Source organism: Hoplias malabaricus, chromosome 12 (genome assembly GCF_029633855.1).
Source record: "Hoplias malabaricus isolate fHopMal1 chromosome 12, fHopMal1.hap1, whole genome shotgun sequence".
Classification (NCBI taxonomy): Eukaryota; Metazoa; Chordata; class Actinopteri; order Characiformes; family Erythrinidae; genus Hoplias; species Hoplias malabaricus.
This window is the reverse complement of record NC_089811.1, coordinates 33831936-33858508: the sequence shown is the minus strand read 5'-3', so window position 1 is coordinate 33858508 and position 26573 is coordinate 33831936. Positions and strand designations below refer to the sequence as shown.

General features: G+C 38.2%; 1 protein-coding gene across 2 annotated transcripts in view; it reads right to left on the bottom strand.

Annotated features, from left to right (window-relative positions):
- tanc1b (tetratricopeptide repeat, ankyrin repeat and coiled-coil containing 1b) overlaps positions 1–26573 on the bottom strand; it is a 128387-nt gene that overhangs the window by 98848 nt on the left and 2966 nt on the right. For both annotated transcript variants that reach the window (XM_066686170.1, XM_066686171.1), the window contains exon 2: positions 14469–14565. In XM_066686170.1, coding sequence (XP_066542267.1) covers positions 14469–14529 — 61 coding nt within the window. In that variant the 5' untranslated portion in view covers positions 14530–14565. The remainder of the gene's footprint in view (positions 1–14468; positions 14566–26573) is intronic.

Below are 26573 nucleotides of genomic sequence, written 5' to 3'. Positions count from 1 at the left end.
GAGTGTGTGAGTGAATGTGTGTGTCTGTGTTGCCCTGTGAAGGACTGGCGTCCCCTCCAGGGTGTATTCCTGCCTTGCGCCCAATGATTCCAGGTAGGCTCTGGACCCCCCGCGACCCTAAATTGGATAAGCGGTTACAGATAATGGATGGATGGAATACAAAAATGAACACATATAAATCACAATGTGACCTCGCTACTTAGCTGGCTTTTAGCAAATTATAAATTAAAAAAAAACTAAAGCCTTTATGCCTGGCTGTTTCTGCAAGTATTTTTAACTAACTTATAGATATAGCTTTGTTGAAGGGAGTGCTCTGCTGCTGCAACATGATGTGCTGCCATCTTGAAATAAGAGCTGTTTTTCTTATATTGATGATGCAACAACCAGGCAAAACCCTGTTATGTTCAGAACAGCAGGTTTTTTCAATACAAGGAGATTTTCAAAGCCTGAACACAGGAAGCAATTTACAGGATTTTAAATAAAACCACACAAATTATACTAAATAGAGGAGGGATCAAGCTTCCCTGCAAAGGATTCAAAATCAAGAGGCAGTGGGTTAAAATTAGAAACAGAGGGGGGCATTTTCTCCTTAGCTGAGGGGAATTGCAGATAATGTCAATTCCTCAAGAGACAGCAGCAGCCGTTCAGAAACAGGTGTCCTTAAACTTTTTAAATCAAAAATGTCAGCTCATAGTTTTTCAGATTTTCAACTTTTGAAGTTAAAGTCATTTTTTAATTTTCTCTTTCTAGTTTTTTTTTTTGTTTTTTTTTTTTGAAAATGTAAAGTCATTGTGGAGTACGGTAATTTGTTCCATGGTGCATCTACATTGAGTTTATGGTACACGTGTGTGCGCACATATTAAACCTCCAAAAAAGGTGGATTCAAGTGGCTTTAAAACACCATCGTAGCTGATGGCACTGTCCCTTAATCAATACGACACGCGGTGTGGGCGGCGTCTCTGACTCAGCCACGCGTTTACAGCGCTTTGTCTCCTTACAGCCACAGCCTCTCATGTTCAGAAGAAATGGCAAAAACAATCCTGTTAGTGGTGAGGGTTCGTGAGGCGGGACTCTGAGTAGAGAACGAGATCTTAACTGTTTGCACCACATAGACTAGACTCTGACGGACCGCTGTATTGTAAATTTCGTCCAAAATGATTGCTAGGTACAAATCAGTAGTCACTAGATTGGTATAGAGACATGTCTCTACCCAAATCTACGCCCTTGGCAGTTAAAGGGGCCTGTCAAATGAATGCAGAAGGCTGTATATGGCTTTAAAGGAAGACCATGTATTACTTTTACCTTAAAAAGACTTGTGATGCTCCTCTGATATGTAATAGAGAGAATAGTGCCTCTCTCCCTACTGTGTCGGGCAGGTCCTCTAAAAACATGGCTATGCAACTTGAGAATGACAGGGTGGAAAACTCTCGAATAAACTGCGTAACGCTTTATGACTCAAGAGTGTTTAGCTCACTACAAGAAAAATCTAGTGTGGTTTTCCTGGTACTGACATTATGGTAGAGGCTGAAGCAAAAAGTGTTGAGAGAGAGAGAGAGATGGGTCTATGTGCGAGACTTCATGGCAGTACTGTGAACATGAACTATACTTGACAACAGGTAGGGGAGCAAAGGAGACAAATTTCCACATAATTCTTACATAGTATTCCTTAAAGCTTATATTTGCTCGCTCACAAAACAAAAGTCCAGTGCTGTGTGTGGAGATACTCAGGCAAGGAGGCAGAACAATTCTAAAGTGCTCTCGGAAACACTATTACTTAGTAATATCAACATCAGCAGGATGAACTCCATCACTTCTTCAGGCCCACACACACACACACACACACACACACACACACACACACGACAACAAATATAAAAATATGTGGATACAATCAGGCCTTATAAACATTAATTTGTAAACCGTTAATATCTTACAAAAAGCAATAATCACTCAAAATCTAAGCAGAATGCTTAAAATCTCTACTGCCAAACTAAATACAACTCTATTAAAGACCCAATTTCCACAACACTATGTATTCTAGAGACCTATGACAGTTAACTACGAACACACAAAAATATACATGGACATACTGTATAAATGATGCAGAGTTATGATATACAAGGTGAGTCAAAAGTTGCTAGGCTTTGACCAGAATATGGCTGCCATCTTGAATGCTGCAAGTATTCCCAATGGCAAGTCCTCCCCATGGGAAGGTGGTCATGTCAAAGAAATAAAAGGTCGTTCGCAACTTTTGATTCATCCTGTAAAAAAATGAGGCAGGTGAATAAAAAAAAGTTATAATCAGTCTTCAGTGGATTTAATGGAGCCTCACAGATTCAGAAAATGTCTTATTAATATCCTTCATCAAATAAAACCTTTCATAATCAGTGCTAAAGTATAATAATGTCCATTTTGATTTTCTTAGAGGTTACCTAATCATGAAAAGCTGCTGTTAAAGCATCTATGAGAGAACTGTCCATTGTCATTATCCTTCCCTGAACAATTTGAAATTCTGCAAGATCAAAAACTGACAAATCAGCAAAATTTCTGTTCAGTGTTCAGACACATCAGAAAAAAAGCTACACAAACTGAGAGTCAATAAGAACCTGAAACTGCAAAACATTAAAAATTTTAGTTTTAATATTGGTCACACAAACCGTACTTACTATGAACTATGCTCAATCAGTCAACAAAATAACACCAATTCTCCACAACACTGAAGTCTAAAAACACTGATAACCTGTTCTAACCCAGCTCTCGGTGTAACATGGCATGAGAATGAGATCACTTGGTTCTCACCATTTCATTCTGGTAGCATTTACAGTATTACAGAGCTTATCCTGTATTTTGCCTTTTTTTACTCATTACACAAGCATTTGCAAGGTCATGGACACCAGCGTTTGACCAGCACCAGTTCTGTCATTCTGTTGACCACCTGTAAACTAGAAAATTCATTAACAGCTAATGGTTATCTAAAACTGTGAGTAAATCAATCACCACTTTTCGATAAATAACAAACCTTTGTGTGAAGAAATACATAGACTCCAGATAAAGAAATGTCAAAATTATGTGATTATGTGAACTAGTATCAGCTCTCCAGAGGACAGCCCATAATCACAGTCTGTTTTAAATGGATTTAAATGGATTATTTTCCATTTATTTGACTGTATGTATGTTTAGAGTAATAGAGGGAGCATAATTTAGGCTAAAGTTCAGGAGACTGAGATCAGATACTGTAAAGTTTTCTCCTTGTATTTATCGAAGTGCCCTTGCATTATTGGATTTCATAACCATGACGATATAATGGTTACATGATCCCATTTAAACTATACAAAACATTTCTGAAACTGACATGCTTTTGATAAACTCAACAAAATAATATTCTCTCATTTGAGACGCAGGGGAAGAGAGAAAGACACTGTAGGGAGAGAAAAGTGAGAGTTAAATAGAACTAATGATTCTGAGGTCTGTTATGTACTAAGGTCTTGTAAACACAGAGCAGGCCAGATACATTGTGCCTTTATTTTGCCTGTCTGAAAACATGAGAGTTATAGGGTGACTCTAGTGTGGACACACCTGAAAAGACTGAATGCATTTTCAAACCTCAGGATGTATGTGTGTGTGTGTGTTTGGGCATGAGACAGCAGTAATGCCCAGTTAACTGTTGCCTCTTTGTGCTTTGTATTTTTAGTTAAAAAATTAGTTATTCATTTTGTATTATTCATTCACTTAAAAGCATCCCATCTTCCTGAAATATTATTACTATTTTTATTATTGGTGGTAGTCATCATCATAGTAGTAGTAGTAGTTGTATTGTTACTTTCTTAATTTATTGGCAGGGCAACAGGGTGGCGCAGCAGGTAGTGTCGCAGTCACACAGCTCCAGGGGTTGTGGGTTCAAGTCCTGCTCCGGGTGACTGTCTGTGCGGAGTGTGGTGTGTTCTCCCCGTGTCCACGTGGGTTTCCTCCGGGTGACTGTCTGTGAGGAGTGTGGTGTGTTCTCCCTGTGTCTGAGTGGGTTTCCTCCGGGTGACTGTCTGTGAGGAGTGTGGTGTGTTCTCCCTGTGTCTGAGTGGGTTTCCTCCGGGTGCTCCGGTTTCCTCCCAGAGTAAAAAACGTTGGTAGGTGGTAGGTGCAGTTTCTGGAGTGCTGTTGTTTCTATTATTGATCAATTTTAAGGTAAAATATTACGTAGTGTTCCTTTAAACATTTACATTTTTTCACAAAGACAAGAATAAATTATGTAGCTTAAGTTAAATTGTATGTTGTGGAAAGTTTTTCTTAAAAATGTTTAGGTTAAAAAGATTCATACACACACTATGCCATTCCACTAAGCTGGGAAGTATTGTTTGAAAGAGAGATGTGCAACAAACTTAAAAACTGCCACTTTAAACACATTCACACAAATTCAGTAAATATTAATGCTAATCTCAATCTCTGGATGTACTGACATGTGGATTATTATGACAACACACTCCTTTAAAACAGAAACAGCTCAGTCCTTTCTGAAACATATTTTGTGTGTTCACAGCTGCCAGACAGAACATATTCACTGAACAAATATTTGACAAGAAAGTAAGATGAATATAAAAAGGAAAATAAGTGTCCACCCTCCATGGAGCATCAATTATGAAAACACCTTAGGCAATTCAGTGTGAAGAACAGTGTGATAAGAAAAGCTGCAGAGAAGAAAACTATTAATGAAGAAGGATAAAGGGCCTAGTCACTTTGGTCAGAGTTAATAAGGTCTGAAAATATCAGTGGAATGAAAAATGCTGGATGAATGGCTGTTGACTGACAAGTTCCATTCCACCTTAGAAAGAGGCTGATTGCCACGGCGGACCAGAAACTAGGAAGCAAGAAACTACCACCGCAAGGACCCTGTGGGTGGGTCAACTTATTCGTTGTTTCATTGTCTGTGTTTGGCAAACAAGCATAAAATAAATGATAATTAATTCATTCATTATCTGTGAGCGCTTATCGAGTTCAGGGTCGCGGTGGGTCCAGAGCCTACCTGGAATCATTGGTCGTAAGGCGGGAATACACCCTGGAGGGGGCGCCAGTCCTTCACAGGGCAACACAGACACACACACACATTCACTCACACCTACGGACACTTTTGAGTCGGCAATCCACTAAATTTACAATTAAATTATTTAAAATAGCCAAATTGCTTATGGAAAAGGATAACAGAAATATACGCTGGAAATAACATCTCTTTCCATGACATGAGAGAGCCTCAACACATTTATTATTTAAGGTCTTCCAAAACATGGCTTCTACATAAGACATTATGATGAGGAATACGCTACGGTCATTAACCAGTATAACATTTGTTTTCTGATCCTAAATTCAGCTTTGAAATGAGTAACGCAATAAGATTCATTATTTCCTTTCTCCAAATGCATGACAACAGTAGGTATGTCCTACATCGGTAAGAACTCTTACACTGGATATTAATTGTGATGTTTTAGCTGAAATGTGTAAATACAGCCATAGTCAACAGCAGAGCAGTGAATAGGTTGTGTCCAATAAACAAGTTTACAGATTTACAATGGCACATGTGGCCTTTGGCATTTAAAAAAAATCGAGTGTAACATAGGCCTGTAAAGCATGACAATGTTCCTCACACTTGCTATTGTGTGTCATGTTGCTCTGTTAGTACTCATAAGTGCTGTAGTTGTTCTGTAACGTGAGCACATTTCTAAGGGCCTAGACAAAAGGATGTGACTAAGATGTTTGACTAAAGCCCAATTCAGACAGGATTAGTTTTACCTGGGGACAATGTAATTATTACCTGAATATATCAGTAGTTTTATTCAGTTGTTTTCCCCAGAGTGCGCTGAACAGTACAAATAACCCCTGGTTATATTAATTGACATGTGGGTTAATATTCAATCATATCCCAGAGTAAAAGATTTTTCACTGGATTTCTCGAGAATGGATGTGCTGGAGGAGACATTTAATGATGCAATATATGCTTCAATTATGAGGATAAACTCAGCTGCTAAAAGACTCATCATGCTCAAATCTACAAAAAGACCTAAAGGATCCCTCAGAGGAGAGAAATTTCTGGAAGCAGGTTTTTGCAAAATACCAATGCATTTTATACTCATGAGGTTACCATTAAATAGTATATAATATCAGTATAATAACTCTCCACCCATTATCTGTTATGAAGGACTAGAAGATAAGGTCTTGGATGGATGTATAGTTTTTGTTCATGTGGAACACCGTTTCTGTGTATGTTAACTTGCATGCTGGGAATTAACTATGGCTGACTGGGTCGACCTTGGTCCAACCCATGGTACGAAACGTTCAACCAATGAGGTACCCTACATGCTACCATACTGTACAAAATCTTCATGACAACTTCTTGTTGTAATAAATGATTAATGAAATATAAAAGGCACTTAGTAAGAGAAGCAAACGTTAAAATGAGCATTGTGTTTATCGTGAATATCTCTGCAGTATAGGAAGAGTCCTATTTAGTGCAATAAACTGGAGAATGTAGAATTCAGAAAAAACAGGTCTTGTTTGCAGGCAGCAATTGACACAAAGGGAGGAGAAAGCAGTGGGAATGGAAGGAACTGCTGAGGAGAAAGTGAACCAGAAAAACAGGATGCCTGAACAGCTTGGTTTTCTCTGGCTGTTTAATATTTCACCAAATGGTTTGTGCTGACAATGAATGCCATGTGCAGATTAAAGGGAAGCTGGAACAGAAGGATTTTGGTCTCAGATATTACGCGAGAAGGACAATGATATCAACTTTCTGTGTTTATGGCACAGTGGTTAGAAGGAAATTAATTTTTTGTCAACATGACCCGGAATCTCAGGTGTACTGCAGAATGTGTGTTTGGAATAAAAAGGGGTAAACCAAAGACTATCAATCCAGATAGCATCAGCCAAAATATTAATAAATAAAAATGACCACTCTCTCTCTCATATCAGTACTGGAAACAAACAAGTCTATCAACTTTAGAGCATCATAGAAAGAGAAGAATTTCATTCTGTTTTCTGGCCACAAAACCATCCAATTGGAATGGAAATCCCAGAATGTTCCCAGTCGTCAATCCACCTACCGACATGTGTTTTTAGACTGTGGGAAGAAACCGGAGCACCAAAAGGAAATCCCAACCAAGACACAAGTAGAACACACCATACTACTCAAAGACAGTCACCCGGAGCAGGACATGAACCCATGACATCCAGATCACAGGAGCTGTGCGACTGCGACACTACCTGCTGCGCCACCGTTCCGCCCAAAATAATACATTTACGAATTAATTGTTTGGAGAAAGCACACACGGATATAAGAGAGAACAAGCAAGTTTCAGCTGTTAAAAGAACCTAAATCTGCTCATTATCACAAGATGAAAACAAATCTAAAGTGGACCAGACTTCACTGACCTGTTTATATAAAAAAGCCACAACAACTTAGACTGAGGATGAATATGTTTGAGAAATTAAGATAACACCGTGAAAGCTAGAGAAACATTTTACTACTAATTAGTGGCTGGCTAACATACCATTTTGGTCTCTGAGGATTCTGCTGGTAACACTCACTGTTCTCGGTTAGATGACAGGGTTGGTACTCTCAGTTTGGTATTAAAGACATGGTGTTTAAAAAAAAAATTAAAAAATAATAAACTAAAAAAGGGGGAAGAAATTAATTTGGAATCCCTAATTTATTCTTATAAACACTGCCTGAGCTCTATGACTTTCACAATGTAGAGATGTTGCAGAAATTCGACTTTTTTTTTTTTTTGCTTGTTTTGTTTATTTATTTATTTATTTATATTGTTTCTTGTACTACACAAACACTGTATATTTATTTCCACTTTTTATCAAATCTTAACATGCTTTTTTGTCTTTGTGAATGTTGGGTGCATATTACCATTCTTGCATGATATAGGATTTTAAAAACTCAACACTTTGGGTTTCTGTAATAGTATTTTTCATTTTATAATGCACCAAATATTTTTAATGAATCTGAAGTAGCACCTTTCCTATACTATTATAATACAATATTATTTTATCTGAACGGCAGGATGTTGCTCCAGAACCTGTATTTACTGTTCGCAGATGTGCAAGTCGTCCATGCCATGTGTCATCATGAAGGCTGGCTTTTTAAATGTGTTCAAATGGTCCCTCTCCTCTTTAGACCGGAGGAGGTGTCATCCACGCTTTTCAAATAGAATTTCACATTTTGTTTAGTCTCACCACAGGACACTTTTCCACTTCATCTCAGTGCATCTTAAACAAGCCTGGACTCAGAGAACGTGGCAGGTTTTCTGGATCCTGTTTATATATGATTTCCCTTTACACAATAGAGTTTTTCCTTGCATTTGTGAATTCCACAAACAACTGTATAGAAGGACAATGGTTTTCGGAAGTGTTTCTCTGCTGTGATTTTCACTGACGTCTGCAAAATAAATCTGCCAAGTCTATGAAACCTCCTCCTATAAAACTACACACTCAGAAAAAAATAAATGTACGGTAGAGGTATTTTATCATTAAAAAGGTACAAACAATGTACTTTTAAACATACATCTACAACAGTGGTTTTAAAGAACAGTTGTAGTCCAATTATTATAGAATAAGGTACAATTGTGTTCCCTAAAAAAGCAAAGAATACGTACCTTTAAGGGTACCACCACAATGACAGTTTTTCTGATAGTCTATGTAATATTTTAGAAATAAAACCACCACCTTTTTATATGTCTTCATTAACTTTCTCTGTAGTAACAAAGACATATTTTAGTGTAAACTAGTTTTTATATTTTACCTATAATTTCGTAGCAAAATCACAGTTCTGCTTATGTACATTTTTGTTTTTTATTTCACACTTGATAAGGCAAAGTAACCATCTGTTTGCATGCCAATAAACAGCTTAGAATCTAACGGAGAGAACTGCTGCTGCTTTGGAATTTTTTGAAATGACATGCCAAGGGCTTTTAATTTGAAATGGAAGTTACAGGATTTGGTGATATTCAAAAACACCCTTCTACAGTGGCCAACTGCGTCACATCACAACAACATTTATAAAGTGTAAAATCCATCTCAAAAAAGGCTGCACTCAAAAGAACAATTCCAAAGCCAAGAGTTACTCACAGTGGTCACATGACTGTCCCTTGGCCCTTCTAGTGTAAAACACAGAATCTCTCAACAGGAAAAATTGGGCATTGATGGTGAGAGCAACCCTCAGATATAGTGTTTCTGAAATGTCCATCACACACTTAGTTTTCACATTCATTCCACAGAGAATATGGGGTGGTGAACATCAGTGGTAGAAGCTGTAAATAATGTATATTGAAATATAAGTATTGATTCTTTAAAAAAAAATAAATAATAATAATAATAATAATAAATAAATAATCCATATCACCTTAATTAAAACATTCTCAATGTTGTATACATGCAAGAATGTGGAAAAGTACTCATTATTGTGAAAAGGAATATGGTGCCGGTGTTTTAAGCAAAAATGAATATAATTACTTAAAATATGTTGTTTTAAATCCTACTTTTTTATATATTCTGTTTTAACTCTATACCTTTTTAATTGTTTTTATTATCTTATATATTTTTAATTCTTCTACTGCATCGCTCTGTAAAGCACTTTGAATTGCCATTGTTTGCAAAAGGTGCTCTTTAAGTAAACTTGTCTTGCCTAAAATAAAAGATAAATTGTTTATTAACAGAAGAAAAATAACTGATTGCATTTTAAGAATATAAATATGTAAAAACTAGATAGCTTTTCCATTTTGATATGGAAACTCATTAAATAAAATAACACATTACTCACTAACAACAATACCACATCTAAAACAGAAAGATTAAGTTGGAAACAATTTTTGAATTGTTGACAGGATGAATCACTTAGTTTATCCAAAATGCAGAACCATATCAAAGACCCATTTGAACACATTGTGCTGACAGCACTGGAATTCACACCTAGCTGTCACACTACACAAATGGAGATTATCAGGGCTGTTGCATTCCACACCATTCTGCTACTATTCACTTGCAATGGATGTGTCCACTGCATGCTGTAAAGTGCAGTATTTTCATTGAGAATGGGCCTTAAGTGTGTAATAAGTATTAAGTGTGGGCAACAGGTCAAATATATCATATCATAACTATTTTAATAAATGTATATTAAAATATGTAATATATGTCTGCAATTTTCTCAGTTAAAGCTTGTATCCAAGCTTTTGTTTGATGTAAACTTGTTCTCTGAAAAATTATCAAATTAAGAGATTTTTGTAGTTCAAATATCATAAAAACTACACTGAAATGCTATAATGAAGTAAAAAAATAATAATAAAATAAATGTTTTCCTCCAAACAGTGTGTCAAGCATACAACTCTACACATGTATTTGTTTCATCTCCCTTCCAAAAAATAAAATAAAATAAAATAATAACAATTGGCAGCAGTTAACAGGGTTGTACAGATAAAGCACATGGGCTAACAGACTTAACATTGTGGTGGGCAGAGTAGCATTTGTTCTTAGTAAAATTCTTAGCGTGACAAAATACTGGATGTAAACTGACATGAGAAGGACCTGGCTATAGCTTTTTTTCAAGAACATATTTTGATTTAATGTCTTATTTTGTAATACAAAAGAAAAGTCAATACCAGAGTCAAAACTGACAAAGACGTTGTGTATAACAAATGGAATGAAAAAGAATATTTGAAGGCCTCAAAAAAAACATTGGCTTGGCCAGAGTAGCACTTTGAAGTCTCTGCTGATGTAATAATCATAGCATTTCAGTGTGTATGTGTTTGTGTGTGTGTGTGTGTGTGTGTGTTTCTGACAATAATACACTTGCAAACCAAGACAGACAGATGGACAGGCAGACAGTGAAAATTAGACGAGGAAAACCAAACACAGAGAGGCCAAGATTTAAGGAGCAAGAAAAAGATAAGCAAAAAGTGAAAGAATAATTGTGACGAACTCTAGAACTCCTACACACTCCAGTAATAACCACTCTGTGAGTAAGAGGCAGGCAGAGACACTCCCTAAAGATTATAGCACAGCATGCTATGCTGAGCTCACCTGAAGTCACTCATCTCTCAAATATCAGCCAGAATCTCAGAGCTCAGAGATTATTCCTGAAGCCTGAGACCATGGGAATGAGAGCATCACAGACTCTACAAGGCCTCCAGCCAGGAAAAAGATATCACACAAATACAGGTGTCTTTCCTCATGGCATGGAGTAGTACATTTTAGAGACTAGCTTGATAACTTGTACCTGATACCTCCACCAATTTTTCAAACTAACCTAGTACAGATTTAAATCAGAAGTATACAGGTCATCAACACAAATGCAAAATTACAGTAAAACTCATTTTAAGAGTAAAAAGGGCAAAAGCATTGACTTTCACATGATATGGCCCCATGCCATGCAAATTCCATAAGCCGAAATGCATCTAGCAGCAGGCCCTAAAGGTAAATGGCAAATTCATGTTCAAATCTGAACTTCGGGAGCGACTTTTTCAAAGATCTCTCGTTTCTCTCATACAACAGATGCTAATAACACATTCTTGCAACAACAAGCGCTGTTCCTGTACATGCCACCTGCAGTTCCATTAATAGTCATAATACGTGCTGCATGACACATTGCTCGTAATCATTATCACAACATATAACCATGCAAAGCATCAACCAAAGTTCTAATTGCCTCTCTTTTTATGAACACTACATGGAACAGGGGAGAAAATATATGTTTTCTGTGCATGTTTTTCTGAAATTTTCTGAAGTCAATGATACTAAGGCCACAGTGCATTCTTCACACAGGCAGATCCCATGGCTCTATTTCTGTGGCCCTTTGTACCTGGCCATTAAAATTACCTGGCATAAAAGCAGTACTATACTTATTTTAGAATCTGAACCTAAAATTTCATATTAACCCCATACACTGGAGGTTTAATCCAAATTTTAATTAAAATCAAATAAATAAAAAGATCACAGCACAAGGTCAGACTGATACAGTACTTAGCAACAGGAGTGAGGAACTGAAGTACTGGCCCATAATCTATAGAGTTTCCTGGAGAACAGAAGGTTCTATGAATATTTCATGGCCAGAGTCTTATTATCAGTCCTAAGAGACTTTTTTTGTATTTCTAACATGTATATTTGATTTAATTAACATTGTTATTTCCAAGAGGATTTTGTTACTAACCTCAATTCAAATAGACGACTGGATCTCCAGCTGTAGCAATGGGACAACAGAACTGGAACACTTCCAGTGCATGACGTATTATGTAATATGGTAGTTAAATTATGCTAATTATGTAAAAGGTAATTAAAGTAAAATGATTCCTGTGTAGTTTCACCGCCTACAGACAAAACCCTGCAGTGGAAACGACTATCATGTGACACTAAAATAACAATTGTGCCAGCCATAACAAAGCCATAACAAAACTAGTCATTCCTCTAACTGCAACACAAACAGGCCAACGCAATCTCTGCCTGTAGGAGTGTAAAAAGAGCAAGACACAGACAGGTAAGAGGATTTTATTGACGGGAGGAGACCACTTCAATGTGATGGACTCAATGGCTGTACCTAAAGAATTGCTGTGTCAAGTTTAGGACAGGACCTTCACTATTCGTAGGTAGAACTGATGATGTTAATGATTGACATCAGTACAAATCACTGAATCTGTTACGATCAGAATATTACCATGAGCCCTAACATGGTATATACCTTATAAACATTATGAATTTGATTTATATTGGATTTGGTGTCTCCAGGAGGATATGTTTGTTACTTTTCAGAAAGTCAATGAGTCATAGAGAGGCCACAGAGTCTCCGGAGCGAGCTGAGTGAGTCATCTCAGATCATGGGATGACAGAAGTCTAGACCAGGTCTTTGCTTTTCAAACTTTAGTCAACTTTCGGTCATACACGTGCCACCACACAAAACAGTAGGTGTGTCTGGGTATAATCTGGCACTATAAGCAGTGGCTGTTTGGGCAGGTCAGATATGTTGTTTTTATTAGTGATGAGTTCATTCGATACTGACATGCTGGAACCTGAATTATAATCGCAGAGTAGGGAAGACTACAAAGAGCTAAAGTTCTATAGGGTTCTGAAGACAAAATCCTGCAGCATTTATATTTTCCTGCTGTTTGTAGAAGTAGTACAGTTCATTCATGAATGGGTGAATTAATGGTGTTCAATGAAAGCATTATTAACATAAAATTCATTATTCATTCATTTACAGCTTTTGTAAAGCCATTTTTGTATTTTTTTCAGTTTTTACAAAGTAAAAAGAAAACAATAATTTCCTGAAAAGTCCTGTTATTTTTAAGTCAGGAAAAGCACTATATTAAATCATTATACTAATAATCATTTTTAAAATATCAAACGTGATAAAAACCTGCATTTAAGGGCTTGATTCCACCAAAAACAAAACAAAAATGGCTCAGCCCAGTAAATGCTAGCATTAGAAATGTTATTGCTAACAGGAACACAATAATATTTGGTTATTTCTGGCTAATCATATAAAGGGGTTAGACAATGAAACTGAAACACCTGTCATTGTAGTGTGGGAGGGTTCATGGCTAAATTGGAGCAGCCTGGTGGCCAATCTTCATTAACTGCTCATTGCACCAGTAAGACCATGTGCATCCAATGGTTCAAACATTGTATCCTGAAGGCGGTGCCGTGTATCAGGACGACAATGCACCAATAGACACAGCAAGACTGGTGAAAGATTGGTTTGATGAACATGAAAGTGAAGTTGAACATCTCCCATGGCCTGCACAGTCACCAGATCTAAATATTATTGAGCCACTTTGGGGTGTTTTGGAGGAGCGAGTCAGGAAACGTTTTCCTCCACCAGCATCACGTAGAGACCTGGCCACTATCCTGCAAGAAGAATGGCTTAAAATCCCTCTGACCACTGTGCAGGACTTGTATATGTCATTCCCAAGATGAACTGACGCTGTATTGGCCGCAAGAGGAGGCCCTACACCATACTAATAAATTATTGTGGTCTAAAACCAGTTTCACTTTCATTGTCCAACCCCTGTACTTTTTGTTATACTGAACAATATTATGGCACAAAAAGACGGCATGGAGTCGCAACACGTCGTATCACTGTCACACAGCTCCAGGGTTCTGGGGTTGTGGTTTTGAGCACTGCCTTGTTTGGTGTGTTCTTCCCATGTCCATGTGGGGTTCCTCCCCCAGTTCAAAAACTTATGTTGGTATATGGATTGGCCATGCAGTGTGTCCATAGGTGTGAGTGACTCTGTGAGTGTGTGGCACCCAGTCCAGGGTGTGTTCCCGCCTTGCCCTCACTGATTCTGGGTAGGCTAAGGACCCACCATGACCCTGAACTGGATAAGCAGTTACAGAAAATGCACATTTTCCATATATCGCATTAAATTACTACAAACTTTCACCAGCACATAAACATACAAAATCCAGCTGTATTCTTTCCTGTCAACACATACCTGTCTCCATCTTGCTTCCTTTCCCTCCTTCTCTGTTCAGTTTCAGCACTGCTTTAAACATGATGCAAACTTTGTAATCTTTCCACTCTTACCCACACTGAGGAAACAACAAAAAGAAACATTTTTGTAAGAATCCAGACAGAGCTGTTGAAAAGCACATGATCATTTTAACAAGTGTGATGATGTTGGAGGTGATGGTGAACGGGCGATGATGACGACTATAACATTGTATTTTATGATAATTTCCTTGTTGGAGGAATTCTGGGATATTTCTCACAGCTCTTCACAATCTATTTGGTGAGTTGTGGCAGACCAGTGTGGAAAGAATGCTCGAATATTTAGACCGAACAGTTATTCCCTGCTATTTTTTATGCTGGGAAACAAGCTGCCGGATTCTCAGAATTCCTCATCTAATTGATGCTGTGTGGCTGAACTTGAGCCATTAAGGCCACTTGTCACGATAATTTTAAAGTTTCCATACACAAAGCATGATATGTTTCTAAATTACCCAGATTAACCCAACAGGTCAAATCCATTAAATACACATGCAGTCATCATTTCAGCTGGTCTTTGCACTTCAAGCTCTACCTGTGTGGCAAGTTCTTTGTTTATTTTATGAAAAGAGAAACTGAAATGTTACCTATTTTTAAAAATGAATAAAAATGATCACTACTGCCCTAAACAACAACCAACATTTTCACTCATATTACACACATTACAACACTACGTGATAATTATTAACAACAAATAACCCCAGCAGACCAATGCACAAGACATCAACAAAAAGAAGTCAATTAAATGCTTTCCCTGTTCAAAAAACTGCATTTGATTCAAGTATGTTTCAGTTTAGTAGTTTGTTTGTTGCAATTTTTCTACCTCTTTAAACTCAATTTTAATTTAGAGGCATTTTACCACAATACTTGCTTCAGGAAATTTTTACAACACTATTTGTAGTAAATTATTAACAGGGGCCCTATAGCCTGGTTGTGGGGCAGCTATTTTTGTCTAAAGCTTGATTAAATTTGATGTTTGTCTGCACCTGAAAACTTCCAAGTATCAGATAAAGTACCACATTCTGAGAAAGTGTGTCTCCCAGTAGGTCCTACTGCAGAATTCAACTCTTAGCCCAAGTGTAAAAAAGAAAAAATTAATTGTAAACTCAAGACGCAGAGATACTGATCCAGCCATTTAGATAAGACAACACTCAGCAGCCATGTGCTTCACAGCAGGAACTGGTTAGAGAGAAAGCGAAACACTAAAAAGACACTAAATTAAAAATAAATATCTCAATTTAACTATTTTAGACTGTAATATGAGTAATCCCTCAAACTGCTGAAGGTTTCTGTGGCATAGAGTAGCTAGACTAGGTGTGTGGTTTGGCTCGAGTCCAATTACTGTAATCATTGAACACATACAAATAAACAGAATATGAAGAACAAAAAATAATAAAAGCAGAGTACAGTGCAGAACATTCCTCTACACATCCCAAAGGTTCTCATCGCATAAGCCTTCAAAACAGAAAATCAAAATAACCTCAAACACAACACAACCAGGCTTGTTGTCAGTGTGTGAACATTGTGGATATTCTGTACTGAGATGAAGAAAGACCATGCAACACTTTCAAAGCTTAATCCTCACTTTCTCACATCTGTGCAAAACGCAGTATACCCGCATAGAGATGGCCAAGAATGTACTGAACTGCTAAGACTGTAGATGCTGTTTAACGGTAATCTGAGACCATTGTTGTTTATCTTTACAACAGTTAGCCCAACAGTGGGATTTGATTACAGTTATAACCAAACCCTGTGGTTTGATTTTCCGGTTGGAAGTCATAAGGTCATGGTTTATATATGGGTAGGTAAACAGGCAGGTAGGTCTTCCAATCATTTCATGCACTCTGAAATAATTTTGTTTGTTTTGTTATAGTCCTGTGGCTACCACATATTTTAAATAAGAAAATTTTCAAAGCTCTGCAAAAAAAATAAAATAAATAAATAACAGAGAAAAAACACTTGTCAGCCCCACCCCCTGCCCTTCCACGTCGTCTCACTCTGAAGAAGTGCTGTAGAATTGAAAGTGGCAGTTGAGACGCCTGCCTAAACAGAAGGCTGGCATCTACTGAGACATGAAGAATTCCATCTCCACCTTGTGAACAAAGCCTTTTCCAGTCTTTTTGAGTTAATTTCTGTTTTACAGACAGAGCTCAATACAAACCATTATAAAATACCCCCTACTAAGGCAATGTTCAGCTGGATGAGCTGCAGTGGAGGAACGGAAAAGTAGAGAGAACAAGGCTATGTCACATTCCCAAAATACCTTAAGTACTAGGTATTCAAAATAAACTTAAAAAGAGCACTTTATTGGTGTGCTTTCTGAATATGCAAAGCAAACTGTACGCCACAATAAACATTCATTGTTCATTTATAAAAAGATTGGGTTTGATTGCTTTGGCATGTTACCCATTTTTATCCTCCCCATCAGATGCCATTTTGTCCAAAACAGAGAGAGAGAGAGAGAGAGAGAGAGAGAGTGTGTGTGAGAGTAGAGACACACACAAATAGAGCGAGAGAGAGAGAGGAAATGCCACACATTCATACCATATTGTAGAGATTGTAGAGAACAGAGCCTTGAACAGTTCCCATGGTGAAAACTATTCTACTAAAATAAGCCAAACACAATGAGTTGACAATGAGAATGCACTTTACCTATCATATAAATCAAGTATAAGCACTACGATGCAGCACTGAAAAACCATCAAGGTGCCAACCTTCACCTTACACCTTCTAAGAGGTCTCAGGTGCATGGGTTAAACATCAGTAATTAAGCATTGAACAAAAGCAATGAGAATCTGTCAGCTACATATTCTTTTGTATATAATACAACAACACATCCCTGTATTTCTCAGCTAGCACCCTGCATGTGTTGTTATACTTACAACATGGTAAAGTCAAGGTCTTAAAAAGGCAAAAATGTGAACCACATGGAGGCAATTACAGTACCACACATTCCAGTGTGCCTCTCATTCCCTTTTATTCGTCTAACTCTTTTGCTCTTTTTCCTTTTGTCTCTCTCAACCAGGTGAACAGCTGCAGCCAAACTCTTCACCCTAAAAATGCATTTGATCACTGAAGTATAAATCCATAGGGAATCTGTAAACAGTGGGAGGACCGGCATCCTGTATAATCTTTTGGAGTGTACAAAGCAAGAGTGCTAAACTAGTATTAGTTGCTTGTTTTCGCACCCTAATAAATAAGAGCTCATGAATGTGGAGCAGGTCTCTTCCTGTGACAAATGTATCAGAGGAAAACGTATTTCCAAACAAGCAACGTTTCAAAGGAAAAAGTTTGCTCATTCATTATAAAATGTTGGTACAACATAAAAAAGCAGCAGGCAGGTAAAACGAGATAACAGTTCAGACAGACACAAATTTTATCCACAAATAATAGAGCTGCAGATTTATGGAAAAATATCTATCCACAAAAATAACTAAAGACAGAGAATAGAATATTAGGGTTGGGCAGTATAATGGAAACACTGTATACCACTGTATTTAAGCATGTATCTCAAAATGAAGGCAGTATTCCAAAATTATGACATGTGTGGTGTGTCAAATTCCTGTTCTGTGTCTGACTAAGTTAAGTTACATGGCCAAAGTGTTTATTCATGTGCATTTAAGAGAGCCACAGGGAGGGGGCGCTGTGGGCATTCACCCACACCCAAGCCAATTAGCCCACCACAGTTGTGAGTTTAGTGCTGAGCTTGGGTTAAAAATGAGAGGAAGGCAGCTGAAAACACAAAAGACACTTCACTGGACTTTGTGCTCAGGTATGTGGCTTTATCATCTAAATATGTGTATTTTGAGCCTCACTTCGCTGGAAAAAACATCTGCTGCGGTGTGCTAAATCACAAGTGTCTGTTAGCTGGCCAGCTATGGTTATAAACAGCGTAGAACCATCTTATTTCACTTTTCTTTTTCCAACTTCTCTGTTTTTCCAAGACCAGTCACTGAAATGTACTCAGAAACAGGTTTATGCCCAACACGTGTGTTGGTGTGCACTGTTGGGCTGTGCTGAGCCGAACTGCATGGGTGTAAAACAACTTCACTCAACCTTGTGCTTACAGATATGAGGCTCACACAGACCAACAGTGCACCGCCCCCAGCCCCACCCTCACCTCACAGTGATACAGCATTTTGTGTTAGTATGAAGGTATGAAAAAATTTGGATACTGCCCATCCCTATAGAATATGATTGTGCATTTGAGCCAAGTAGGTACGGTGTCGCAGCAGGTAGTGTCGCAGTCACACAGCTCCAGGGACCTGGAGGTTGTGGGTTCGATTCCCACTCCGGGTGACTGTCTGTGAGGAGTGTGGTGTGTTCTCCCTGTGTCTGTGTGGGTTTCCTCTGGGTGACTGTCTGTGAGGAGTGTGGTGTGTTCTCCCTGTGTCTGCGTTGGTTTTCCTCTGGGTGACTGTCTGTGAGGAGTGTGGTGTGTTCTCTCTGTGTCTGTGTGGGTTTCTTCCGGGTGACTGTCTGTGAGGAGTGTGGTGTGTTCTCCCCGTGTCTGCGTGGGTTTCCTCCAGATGACTGTCTGTGAGGAGTTTGGTGTGTTCTCCCTGTGTCTGCGTGGGTTTCCTCCGGGTGACTGTCTGTGAGGAGTGTGGTGTGTTCTCCCCGTGTCCCCGGGTTTCCTCCCACAGTCCAAAACACACGTTGGTAGGTGGATTGGCGATTCAAAAGTGTCCATAGGCGTGTGTGTGTGTCTGGCCTTGCACCCAATGATTCCAGGTAGGCTCTGGACCCACCATGACCCTGAACTGGATAAGCGGTTACAGATAATGAATGAATGAATTTGAGCCAAATATATAAACCCATAAGATGAGCAACCTTATAGATTACGGAGAGAGAGCAAGAGTCCCCCCCACAACCACCCGATTCGACCCAGGAACCTAATTAAAATCAACATGTGTCTCTCTTTCTGCACTATGAAGCAGTACAGACAGATCAGCATCACAAAAAAGTGATAAGGGCCAAAGCAATGGGAAAAACTCCACTGAGCACCTCAAAGGAAAACCTCCTCAGGAGGGAATCTCAAAGGAGATCAACAGGTAGCCTGGCAGCCATAGAGCGGGTTTATCTCTCACATGCTGATAGGAGGATTGCTACCACACAGCCTTGACTGCCATCCAGGTTGTGTGTATTATCTGCCCGAATGGGCGCCCTTGAGTGCCCTCTCTGTGTCTGGACTGAATATGGACACACTGAACATTGTTTAGAGGTGTTGCAGCCAACATTCTGCTTCCAGATGTCACACTATAACAGCAGCATCTCAGACCATAACACATACTTTGTATTCAGCCACTCCCTTCCCTTTAGCAATGATGCCCTAGAGAAAGCAGTTGCTAAACACAGACGAACACAATGGAGCAGTTATAATCATGTCAGAGAACTTTTTAGCAAAAGAATGTATTTTTTTAATTTTTCTGATAGCGCCTTTAAGAGGAGCAAAACTGCAAACTGCACAGGTCAAATATGACGGGCTGATGAATCAGAAACAAGGACGGGTAAATGCACTCATTATATTTGCTATTGTCCAAGCACAGCAGGATGCAAACCCATAAACATAATGAATGTCTTGCTCTTCACACAGTTGCTCAAGAACATGTCTCTGAGGCTCCTTCAAAGTTGGCAGTGATGCAAAGAAGCAAGGCTAGTTAGTCTAGTAAAAAAGGTAAGAGCCTCCTGCTTGTACAATCCACACATTCAGCTGTCAAAGACCAGCAAGTCTTTGTGAGCGTGTGTTCAGAGCGCCAACAACAGGGAAACGAGCAAACTTTGGTTTGGCTTCCCCAGTCTAGATTTCCTTATTTGCTCTCTCACTTGTTCCCTCGCCTAACCGCTGCTTCTTTTCATCAACCCATTCTACATGGATGATTCCTCAGAACGAGACTGTAGTGTTGCCATGACGACCACTGAACTCAATACTAGGCTTGTGACCTTTCTGCGCTGAAACCAAAGCATTTTTCAAGGGTCGCGAGAAAACGATGGAGCTGGCGTACCTTTAAGAAAGGGCCAGGCTAATTCAGATATTTTGAACACGGATGTGTGTTACACACAAATGAATGAAAGGCAGTCCAGTGGACACCATTAAATATCCTTCCTCTAGAAACGGCATTGACCAGATAACAGGTGAGTTCAAACAAGCTGGAATTCTTCATCTTGGCTCAGGAAATGAACAATCACACAACAATGGACAGACAGGACGGTAATCTCAGCGATGTGAAACATACACATGAAAGGAAAACAATAGCCAAATCTGATGCTGTACTTTGACAAAACCAATAAAATGTACAGCGCTGTTGGCGAAAGCAGAAAATATTTACATCCGGATAACCATTTCAAAAGTAGACACCAGGAAGCAACAGTGACATTTAACTGAACAAAATCCCATTTTGTTAATAAAGAAGACGTGACATCATCTCTTGTGTTGCCTTTAACCTCAAAACCGGTTATGAATCAACAAACGAGATTTAAAAGAGGAAAACAAAACATAGTGTTAGAAAAGACCAATGACACATAAAGGTTACATCATGTTGAAGCTGGATGATGATATTCATACAGTCATTATGGAACAGAGTGAATTAACAGACATTCTCCAGTGAAAATTATTTGTAGTCTTTTTGTTTGTTTGTTTAATATGCTACAACTTTTATCACAAGTGGAAAAACAAGTCAACTCCATGTCTGAGCACAGTGGCTTTGAAACACAGTGTTCCAAAGAGGGGTTTCAAACATCATAAACTGAAGAATTCACTCCCTTGAACTTTTTTTTTTTATAGCTGCAGTCAAGCACTAGAGGGGTAAGTCAGGATAGAGGCAGGGTGCACACTAACAAAATATTCATTAGGATATTTTTTCCTTTTTTCTAATGTTATTTTGATTAACAGAGAGAGAGGAGTTCTTAAAGGTGACTGGTGATGACTGGAAGGAGATTTTAATGCAGATGTTATTGTCTGAAACATGCCTTAGTTTTATGGATTTAATGATATACAGCCTTCAAAACCCAAAACAAACAATCACAACTGACTTCAGCAGGATTTCCCTCATTTAGTTTTGCTAGAACTTAGTTTTTTTCCAGAGATCTCTATCAGGTGTATCTGAATTCTCATGCACAGAATATAACTTCCATTTCTTTCATTGTCCAGGACGTGACCTATAACACTGCCAATAGCAGCTGTGCGATATTGACAGAGAGATATTGTCTATATTGCTGTGTGATTCTTACGGTGACTGTAAACATAGTGAGCCTGTTTTAACCTGGTAACACCTGGCTGCCCCCCTATAGTCACCAATATTATACGTGCTGTTTTCTGCTCTGTATTGCTGTCTTTTGCTGTTCTTTGATTCCCTGTATTTTTGTAAGGTTTTTAGGTTCTTGAATAACAGTACATAACTGTAATGTTTTGTAATTTTCTACTAAATATTGGAGTGATTTTACTTGTTGAGCTAAAAGAATAGAGGTTGGCAAGTGTGTGACTTGATTAAAAATTAGGTTTTTCGCTTTTTACAAAGCCCAAGTGTCAACAAAGGGTTAACAACATATAGAAGCTCATTCTCATACGCAGGGGCATTCTCTCCCTCTACTCACTGCCTCCAAGAGTCCTCCAAATACCAAAAAGCATGAGGAAAATAACAGAATATTGTTCTATCCCTGCTCCATAGGTGGGTAAATATTGACATATTTTTGCTGTTTCAGATTACTTAAGGTGGAACAGTACTCCAAATTTTGGAGACTGCTAACTGCTTGAATGTAAACACAGACTGAATGTGCTACAAACTGAACAACTCAAGTTACAAATAGGTTTTTTGTGGTAATTCAAACAGTGAATAAAAACATACAGACAAGGTAAACTTCAGCCAGTAATTTTTTTCCCCTCAAACATACTGTTCCACCTCAATAGACCTAGAGCTTCTGAACGTAAACAAACGAGTGAACAGCAGTTTTCTCAGAATTGTTCTGTTTTTAGTATGAAGAACTGAATTATTTATCATTTTCAAACAACTTAGACACAGTTTTTAAAAGAGCACAAACAACAGTGTAACGTACAAAAACAGGCTTAACATCATTTCACTCAATTTCTTGCTCCTCCTTGTGAAGTATGCGAGCTTTTGCTGACACCAGCCATTTCAGTTAAAACTAACAACATGACTCAAATGGTCCACCTCCTTTCTACATCTCAGTGGAAAATACACCAATCCTCCACTGAATCATCCATCGAGCTGAACTACACGTTCAAAGATGACAATCTTCTCACTAGTCTGCTTAAACAATGACGTTTAGTAAAACAAAGGCATATGGAACAAAGCTCTTTAAGCTTTAGACATATCCAGCCTCACAGGGGTTTTGGGGACAGTCAATTCTCAAAAGAACTGAAGATAATAGCTTTTGAAGGACATATTTATCAGCAAGCTCCTAACTGCTATTCAGTAGGCCTATCCATATTTGGTAGCTAAGCAAATAATACCAATTAATACAATTACCAAACACAGTTTTGGGTCACACACTGGTTACAGATATTGAATGTAGCATGGGCCTTTTTAAAAAGCCATGTTTTAGAATAAAGGAGCTAAAAGAACCATTTAAAAGTGAATGTAGTTTTACATATACCAGTGAGTCACATGGATCTGAGTTCAGACACGTTTCCAATCTTCCAATCTTTTCTACTGTTACACCTAAGGCAGTGGAAACATACTCAACTTGACATGACCCTATGGTTTAACTTCAGCAGACAGGCACTAGCACACCATACTCAAACTTAATTTACCCCCCTCATAAAGCTAACAAAACAGCTGGTGATCTAAGCAAAGTAGAACAAAGTAAAATAAAGAACAGAATAAAGAACCAAACTAAAAGAGGAGATGGTAGAAATAACACAGTTTTACACTCTAAAATTGCATGTGTCAGTTAAAGGTGGGTTCCATCTATTTGATTACTGTCAAATATTAACAGGTCTAACGGAAAGTCTTTCATCTTACAGTACACTTCATTACTCCTCCAACACTTTCATTAAGCCTTCTGAACAACCCGAGGCACACACCTGATTAAATAATCAAAGTGTATTACTTGCAGTAGAATAGACTGTTAACAGGGTACATCAGAAATGCATTAAGAAGAAGAGCTGAATGGATGATCTTACATCACTGACCTCAACTGATAAACAAACCACAGCATAGACAGCCAACAGATAACATTGCATGGGAACAACCTCACGGGTCAAGAACTGTGACTAATACATTCTCTGTCTAAATGATCGGCTGGTTGCATTTTCTAAATGAAACACAACCTTGAAGATGTGGAGCATGATTGAGAATTATACGTCATCTGTCCGGAATCTTTTCAGACGTGAAAACATTTCCTGAAGGTTGACTGTTAAGCTCTCTAACACATTGTATGTATATACATCCTTGTTAAAGGAAGTTTAAATTGTTAGGCCCCTTGGAATTTGAAAACCCTCCATCTTTATTGTTTCAAAGATGAGATTTTCTCCTGGCCTTACACCAACAGAAGTCCCTTTGACTTCTGCCAGACTGTAAAATTGCGTAAAAGAGTCTCTGCTGTGTTCTATCTCACTTTCATTTAATTATATTCAACACTTGCTACCAATTATATCAAACATCTAAGAGTGATTTCATTGACCGTATCCAGCACATCACAGCCCTAGCTTTCAAAAACACATTACCAAACTAGAGAGGAAACATTGAATGAGAGTGCATTATACATCATTTCCACACTTCTCACAAATACCGCTGTGGCACTTGGAACACATTGAGTCAGGTCAACTTTTTTGTCCTCTAAGGCTCTCACTGACAAGGGGCACAGTTGGCATGATATACAGCATGGCTTTTGTTTTTACACAGTGCACTCTCTAACCACAACCACATGTTAAGTTATTAAACACGCTGTTCTCAACAGGCCACCAGAGCCACCAAAACAATCAACGTGTCGTAAAAAACCTCCATGCCATAATCTATGAGCCCACTATCAAATATAAACCCCATTTATTAACACTGCAGAAAGAACCCGAATGTGTAAAACGTGATGGCTTTGTTTCATTTGTGTGACTATCGTCAACACTGTGCTACTGGAGAACAGTAATGATGCTATGTTTGTTTTAGACTAACGTACGCTTTTATCAGAGATAGATTTCTACAATTTACTCAGATAATCCTCTCACCCTAAAGCTCAGATTTGTTTTAGAACAAATCTGAAAAACCTAAGCACAATGACTTGGATCAGTTCATACAGTTTCTTAAAGACATTTATATGAAAACAGAAGATTTACAAATCAACTGATCTCAGTGTCAAGCATTTATAATGAAGCTCAGATTTAACGTCTTTGTGGATTTTTAAAAAAGACCAATGTGCAACACAATGGCCATATTGTGGAGACACGAACTTAGCTCCCTACAGCTACTGGGTCAAAGCCCCTGTTGCGCTCCTTCAAAAATCACCACTGCGTGCTCAGTGTCACCACCTGTTATTTGCCAACTGGCTATGAGAATCAGGGCTTCTTGCTATGACAGCAAACTCTGCAGGCTTTCATGGAATACAAAAAGTCTTCTATTATTTTTCTCATGATTTAAAAATGAAATCACAGTGAAATGTGGTTACTGTAAAACTATGATTTTCAAAACAGTTTTATCAGTAGAACTAGAACAACCACTAACATAACCTCAATCACGTCTCTACATATAATGACACTACTAATTATAGTTGCATCACAGCTGTTACTGTCTTTATAGCAAACATGTGATAAAGTTGACAAATACACATAATATGAACCCAAGAAATGAGTATTTCCTCTCACAACTAATAAGTGTGTAAATCACAAACATTCAAAGATAAAAATCAATCCAATGCAGATAATAAATATCTATCAAAACCCAAACCGAATTAATGAATGAGACGAGTAAGTGCATGAAAAACGATACAAGGCACTTGAATGTGAACTGCATCAAGAAAATCACTGCATTTTCATTAGCCAAACTTTTAAAATCTAAAAACACGGGCGGTAAGCACTTTCTGTTTCTTTTTCTAGGTTTTATGATCTCCACGGTGAACTGATTTTCGCACACTGATGTGTATGTCATTCTCATTTTGAATACTGGTATTATTCCATCCTTAATACAGGACAACACACAACCAAGTCTAATGAGTACCATGTGGGAAAGATTCACTGGGCTGTGTCAGTTTCCAAGCTACCAACTATTGTAAACATACCGTGAACTGTGAACTCTACTAGACACATTTGCAAATGTGACCTGTCCAATCTCTCCAATCCCGCTTACATTTGAAATCCGACCGAGGCGCTGCGAAGTCGTGGGAATACACAACACTGACAAGCCAGTGCATGCAGATTTAGTTCTGGGAAAGAGTCATCTGTGGAGGATGACCAACTGTCAGAAGCCAGTAAACGTTTGTGATGGTACCTGGTGGTTTAAATAAATAAATAAATAAATAAATAAATAAATAACCTCCAGTAGTATGGTCTTATTTGAAGAGTGTCTAATGTAAACTAAATTGTTCCTGAGAACTAGATAAGAGGGTTCTAACGTTCTTTAATCCAGTTACCATTAGGAAGCAAAATACATTAGTTGTTGGTCCTAAAGGTTGCACCAATATTTCCAGCATAAAAAAATAAAAAAATCATATTTCACACAAGAACTGTATGTTAATCCCCAAAAGAAAACATTATTTGAATGAGCTCAGACTGCAGTCATTTCTAAACCAATTAGGGACGTCGTTAAAAGTCAATAAATGCTCACAGGAAACAGTTTCGGTTAGTCATTAACACAAGGTTATTTAGAATAATACTAGGTATATGTGACGTATTTCAGCGGGAAAGTATAAGTTTGAAAAACCCAATACCAAAGTTTACAGTACCGGTTCATAAATGATATTATAAATAACCCACAACATCACGGTCCGTTTAGACATGTCCCGACACATTCCTTTGAATTTTCGCCTAACAAATTGGAATGGACCTGAAGTTCGTTAACTAGCTTAGAGATTCCCATTCGTATGGTTCGTTCCACCTTAAATAGTC